This window comes from Papio anubis, chromosome 14 (assembly GCF_008728515.1).
Source record: "Papio anubis isolate 15944 chromosome 14, Panubis1.0, whole genome shotgun sequence".
Classification (NCBI taxonomy): domain Eukaryota; kingdom Metazoa; phylum Chordata; class Mammalia; order Primates; family Cercopithecidae; genus Papio; species Papio anubis.
Window position 1 is genome coordinate 10732484 of NC_044989.1, and position 7004 is coordinate 10739487.

General features: G+C 56.2%; 1 protein-coding gene across 1 annotated transcript; it reads left to right on the plus strand.

Moving 5' to 3' along the window:
* Positions 1 to 3701: 3701 nt before the first annotated feature.
* Positions 3702 to 6618, plus strand: KCNF1 (potassium voltage-gated channel modifier subfamily F member 1). Its single transcript, XM_003908279.5, has one exon. The coding sequence runs from the start codon at positions 4820 to 4822 to the stop codon at positions 6302 to 6304; it is 1485 nt and encodes a 494-aa protein (XP_003908328.1). The 5' UTR covers positions 3702 to 4819; the 3' UTR covers positions 6305 to 6618.
* The last annotated feature ends 386 nt before the right edge of the window (positions 6619 to 7004 follow it).

Sequence of the window (7004 nt, forward strand, 5' to 3'; positions counted from 1 at the left end):
TAATCCCAGCACTTTTGGAAGCTGAGGTGGGCGGATCACGAGGTCAGGAGATGAGACTATCTTGGCCAGTGTGGTGCAACGTCGTCTCTAGTAAAAATACAAAAATTAGCCAGGTGTGGTGGCGCATGCCTGTAATCCCAGCTACTCAGGAGGCTGAGGCAGGTGAATCGCTTGAACCCAGGAGGCAGGGGTTGCTGAGGTCATACCACTGCACTCCAGCCTGGACAACAGAATGAGACTCCATCTCAAAAAAAAAAAAAAAAAAGTCACAGCTTGCCTAGGCCACATGTATTAGTATCTTAAGACTGTCATAACAAAATTCCACAAACGGGTGGTTTAAAACAACGGAAATTTATGCTGTCACAGTTCTGGGGACCACAGTCCGAAATCCAGGTGGCCTCAGGTTTGGTTCTCTCTTGGGAACACAGAGGGCTCCATGCGTCTCTCCCAGCTTCTGGTGGCTGCCGGCAGTCCCTGCCGTACCATGGCTTGTGGCAGCATCACTCCAGCCTGCCTGTGTTGCCATGTGGCGTTCCCTCTGTGTGTCTGTGTCTCTTCTTACAAGGACACCAGTGATTGGATTTAGGGCCCACCCTACTCCAGGGTGACGTCATCTTCACTTACATCTGCAAAGACCCAATTTCCAAATCAGGTCACATTCACAGGGGCTGGGGTTAAGGCTTGAGCATGTCTTTTGGGAGGACATTATTGAACCCACAGCCTCATACCACCAGTAAGTGTCAGAGCTTGGCCAGGCCTCCACTCATAGCCTCTCTGTTCACTGCACTATTCAACAAATGACAACGTGTGAATATGTACGTCCACGTCATCCATTTAACAGCCCAGGAAACTGAGGGCCACATGAATGCCAGCCTTCTGCTCCCCCATCTAAGGATACAGGGCTGATCCTCACAGAGCAGGATTTGTGTCTCTGCCTCTTCTCTTCCCTCCCCTGACTTCTGGCTGTAGGCTGGTCTCCCACCTCCAGCGTTGACCTGCTATTTACAGCTGTTTCTTTCTCCCGCCCCTGTTGTCAGTGGGCGCTTGCTCTGCTGTGGGTTGTGTGCGGACATTCTCTCTGCTGGGCTTTGCATCTGCTGCCCCTCCTCTCCCACTTCTGCACCAGACCAACTTTCTCACCACTGGGCCTGGGATTTGCTGAATGGACTTGGAGCCAGAGTCAGCCTCTGACTGCTATTACCTGATTCAAGCCGTATTTATTTTTCCATGTCTGATATTCTCTGATATTTTCTAATACTCAATACATTAATTTCACAGTCAGCTACTGAGCCATGACCTAAAGTATGAAGTGCTGACTTGTGGTCCAGACACCTTCAGGGCCGCTGAGACTCTCTGGGGCCTGTTTCCAGCTGATTCCACCAGCCTTGGGCCTGCCAGCCTCAGCTCCAAACCGTGTGGTCCTTTTAGCTGAGCAGGCAAGTGACACTCAGACCTCCAGGCTCAGCTCACGCACTGGCTCTTCCGGGGGCCTGAGGCTCCAGCTTGTCATCACATCTTTCTAGATTCTAGATTTGTCCGTGTGCCATCCTCTCATCCTGGGGTCAATGGTGTGTTAACTATGATTTCTTGTTTTCTGCATTCCTGATGACTGCCAGTATGGCCTCACAGACTGGGGAGAGACTGCCCCTCCCCGTGGGGGCGTCCTTAGAGATTGTGAAAGGCTGCAGTCCGTCTTTCACACGCAAATCCACCAATTCAGGCCCAGACCCCCAACGTCCCCCTCATCAAACTCTCACACACCAAGGCAATATTTCCCTGCCCTAAATCATCCCAGGCCAAGGACTAGACAACTAGAGACCACCTGTATAGTCCAGTCCACCAGAATTATCCCAAGGAGCCAATCTGGGACTCTTTCCTCTGTTGTGCTCTAGCTTTTTCCCCAGGAAACCCCAATAGAGGGCCTGGCCTCGTTTTCCCCTCACTCCTGCTTCTGCCTGGCCACACCTGGAACTTCCTCTGGCATGTCCCCTTCTCTCAGGACATGTTAGTGATGCATTCTGTCAATGGCATTGATCTCTCTAAATCCCAGGGATATGATTTGAATGCACCAGCCTCTCCTGGGCCTGCCGAGGTATCTGCAGACTCCCGGGTTCCACAGCACCTTGTATTTCGTGCGGATACAAAGGAGTAGCTGTTGGGGCTCTATCTGCTGAGGGAGCTTCACCAGACACCAGATGCAAACCTGAGAGTGAAGGCTGTACTTCTAGGCAAAAGCAGCCCCTCCCTCTTCCAACCAGATGGCTGCCCCTCAGCGCCCCCTGTGGAGAAATTCAGGAAGCACTACTCTTTGTGTAATACCTATACCTCTCTTGTTAAGCTCATTACCCCAAACTGTTAATTACTATTTACAAAAAATATATTATCTACTAGAATATGAACCCTGTCCCCACACCTAGGGTGGTGTGTGTATGTGTGTGAGTGTGTCTGTGTGCCTTTGCACACATGTGCCATAAGAGCTCGATAAATATTTGAGTAACTGAGTGAATGAATGGGTATTTAGAAGCCCATTAAACTCAGACTAAGATGCAATTTGATCTTAACCCTGCAGGTACTAGGACAGCTGAGAAGGGGAGTAGCATGCATAAGGGTTGGAAGAGGAAGCTGAGGTGTGTGTAGGAGGTGGTGTGTCACACTGTTCTGCGGGGAAGAATAGGCCTCAGATGATGGTTAAACCCCAGCTCCACAGAGTGATCTGGGCAGGTTACCTGACATCTTGTTTCCTTAGGGGGTTGCTGGGAGATTAAATGAGAAACATGCGAAACACTCAGAGACTGCACTCCCATGCGCACAGAGAGTCAGTGGCAACTCTTATTATTACTCAACCTTTCTGAGCCTTGATTTCCTACTCTGTAGTAGCATGTCGTTGTCTGATGCTAAATGGAAGTGAAGTAAAATTTGTAAAAAGAAGCTTCACTAAATAATACTCCGTGTGATGTATTCTAATATATTCTGTTTTATGCTAACTCATTAAAGAAAAAAGAATACTGTCAGTGACCCAGTAAATTGATTTCATAATCCATTAACGGACATGTCCTTAAGTTTTAAAAAACCCAGCCTACAGAATATATTTTTAAATAGACTATATTTTAGAGCAAAATTCAACAGGAAAGTACAGAGAATCCCCACACATCCCATGTCTCCACAGCTCTCCCCTGCCCATCAACATCTCACACAGGGTGGGACACTTGTCACGGTGGACCACCCTACATGGACATGTCATCATCGCCTAGCACCGAGTTTGCATGAGCATTCACTTTTGGTGGTGAACATTCTATGGATTTTGACCATTGTATAACAACACATACCCGCCATTATGGTACGTTTCACTGCCCTAAAAATCCTCTGCTCTGCCTATTCATCCTTCCCTCCAGAATATTTTTAACACAATCTCGAGGCCATAGATGATGCTCAGTAATTTGCAATAGTGATGATGGTGGTGAACCAGAGGAGAGAGACACTGTTAGGAAGCTGCTGTAGTGGTTCAGGTGAGTGAGGTCAGAAGGGCAGCTGTGGCTGCAAAGGCTGGAAGAGAGGAGGGTGTGGGACTCTGTGCAGCGAGAAGAGACAGGCCTTGGTCAAGGAGTGAGGAACGGGCAAGCAGGAGTCACTGGACCCGAGGGCTCTGGAAGCTAGTGGCCTTGGTGTGCGACTGCAGAGAGATAGGAGGTGCCAGACAGCAGGGACTTCAAGGCAGAATTGAAATCTGCTGAACAGCAGGCGACAGTCAGCTGGGACAGCCAGAAAGCTCAGGAGGCCGTCAAGCTGAGCTCTGCTCCCATTCCACCGCGTGACCTTGGGCAAGTCCCTTCCCTTCTACAGGAGGCCAGACTAGATGTCCTCCTTGTACAGCGTTGCGGGAAAGGTGAGACAGTGCCACCAACACAGCAGGGCATTGTTGGGGGATGACAGGAAACTCTTCAAGGATCAGGCAGGATTTTCCTCCCACCGGAAAAAACCAGTGCGGGCCTAAGGCCGGAGGAGGGACCCGGACATCGGAGTCGCCTTCTAAGGGGCTTCCTGGAGCACATTTTCCTGCCCAGCAACAGGCGGCAGCATTCTCTCCCCACCCATCCTCTGCGAACAGCAGTGAGACAGAACCCCTGCCGCTTCAAGCCAGGTCGCAGCCCCTGGGTGACCCGCTGCGCCCGGGGAGGGGCGGGCGGTGCGCGGTGGCGACGGCGGGCGCGGCAGCTGTGCCCGTCTGCCCAAGGGTTAATCCGTCCCCTGCAGCTGCCGCGCGTGCCTTGCAGAATTTCACCAGAAGAGGGTACAGTTTGAAAAGCTCCTGACGTCAGGCTGGAATTCCTATTGTGTTTAGAAACGGCTCGGGCAAAGCCAGCCCAAGTTCGCTCTCTGCACACCTCGAGCACCTCGCAGACGGCGTGAATCCGTCAGCTCTGGGACCTGCGGCCACTACCTGCGCGCCCCAGGGCGTAGGACGGTGCCAGCCGCCCACGAGGAGACCCCACTCCTGCAGGAGGCCGAGCTGAAGAGGCGGAGAGCGCCGCCCGCCAGCCGGGGTGAGTGCCCCGGGCAAGGCCGGCGGCCGCCAAAGCCCCCGCGGGCGCGCCCCGGCGCCCGGATGCCAGCCCCGAGCCCCGCCGCCGGGTGCATGCCTCCCCCGCGGCGCGCCCCCGCCGGCTGCTGCCCGCTGTGACCGCCCTTCCCCGCAGGCGGGCGCCGGCCGGGCTCTCCCCGAGATCAGCTCACGGGTGGCACCCGCCGGACCCCCAGCGGCAGCGGCGGCGGCGGCTGCAGGGGGCGCGGGGCCGAGGCTGCGAGGGGGCGCGCGGGTAGGATGGACGGGTCCGGGGAGCGCAGCCTCCCGGAGCCCGGCAGCCAGAGCTCCGCGGCCAGCGACGACATCGAGATAGTCGTCAACGTGGGGGGCGTGCGGCAGGTACTGTACGGGGACCTCCTCAGCCAGTACCCTGAGACCAGGCTGGCGGAGCTCATCAACTGCTTGGCGGGGGGCTACGACACCATCTTCTCTCTGTGCGACGACTACGACCCCGGCAAGCGCGAGTTCTACTTTGACAGGGACCCGGACGCCTTCAAGTGTGTCATCGAGGTGTACTATTTCGGGGAGGTCCACATGAAGAAGGGCATCTGCCCCATCTGCTTCAAGAACGAGATGGACTTCTGGAAGGTGGATCTCAAGTTCCTGGACGACTGTTGCAAGAGCCACCTGAGCGAGAAGCGCGAGGAACTGGAGGAGATCGCGCGCCGCGTGCAGCTCATCTTGGACGACCTGGGCGTGGACGCGGCTGAGGGCCGCTGGCGCCGCTGCCAGAAGTGCGTCTGGAAGTTCCTGGAGAAGCCTGAGTCGTCGTGCCCAGCGCGGGTGGTGGCCGTGCTCTCCTTCCTGCTCATCCTCGTCTCGTCTGTGGTCATGTGCATGGGCACCATCCCCGAGCTGCAGGTGCTGGACGCCGAGGGCAACCGCGTGGAGCACCCAACGCTGGAGAACGTGGAGACGGCATGCATCGGCTGGTTCACCCTGGAGTACCTGCTGCGCCTCTTCTCGTCACCCAATAAGCTGCACTTCGCGCTGTCCTTCATGAATATCGTGGACGTGCTGGCCATCCTCCCCTTCTATGTGAGCCTCACGCTCACGCACCTGGGTGCCCGCATGATGGAACTGACCAACGTGCAGCAGGCCGTGCAGGCGCTGCGGATCATGCGCATCGCGCGCATCTTCAAGCTGGCCCGCCACTCCTCGGGCCTGCAGACCCTCACCTATGCCCTCAAGCGCAGCTTCAAGGAACTGGGGCTGCTGCTCATGTACCTGGCAGTGGGCATCTTCGTCTTCTCTGCCCTAGGCTACACCATGGAGCAGAGCCACCCAGAGACCCTCTTTAAGAGCATCCCCCAGTCCTTCTGGTGGGCCATCATCACCATGACCACCGTCGGCTACGGCGACATCTACCCCAAGACCACGCTGGGCAAGCTCAACGCAGCCATCAGCTTCTTGTGTGGCGTCATCGCCATCGCCCTGCCCATCCACCCCATCATCAACAACTTCGTCAGGTACTACAACAAGCAGCGCGTCCTGGAGACGGCGGCCAAGCACGAGCTGGAGCTGATGGAACTCAACTCCAGCAGCGGGGCTGAGGGCAAGACCGGGGGCTCCCGCAGTGACCTGGACAACCTCCCTCCAGAGCCTGCAGGGAAGGAGGCGCCCAGCTGCAGCAGCCGGCTGAAGCTCTCCCACAGCGACACCTTCATCCCCCTCCTGACCGAGGAGAAGCACCACAGGACCCGGCTCCAGAGTTGCAAGTGACAGGAGGGCCCCCCAGGCAGAGATGGACCAGGCGGTGGACAGACCGATAGGTGTGGCAGGCATGTCATCGATAGCACAGAAGGGCTGTCCTGTGTCCCCCCAACCCTCCCCTGGACAGACTCTGAAGGCCCTCCCGGCACCTCTGCCAAGGCTGGGTAAGACTCCTCTGTGTTGCCTGCTGTCCAGGAGCCGGGGAGGGAGGGGTGTGCAGGAGCCGCAGGGCCGTGTGGGGCGAGTGGAGGCCGCGGCCTGGTTGGCGCGGGAGCCCACGCCCGCTTCTGTATCTCCCTCAATAAAGCCTCCTGCTCTGTGCACCCTCCGTGTTGTAGGTTCTGTCACAGGCTGGCTGTCACCCCCAAGAGTAGCTCAGGCACACCCCAGTGCCAGGCCAGGAGGTAGGTGTGTGGCCCGGGTGGTGGGGGAGCTATTTTTAGTTGAGAACTAATTAAAGAAGGGCTCACAGTCAGGTTCGGCGCCAAGGAGACTTGCCACATTCCAGGAGGCTCTGTGCAGGCCCCGCTTCCCTGCTGCTTCCTTCTGCGGTAAAACTTGCTCCCCGTGCGGGCCCAGGATGGGGGAGAGCTCACAGTGCAAGCCCAGCAGCCTGCGGCATCTAGTTATCACTTGCACGGGGCCCTTTTCACAACCTCTGTCTATTCCTTCCATTGACCCTACTAGCTAGGTATCTCCATTTTACAGA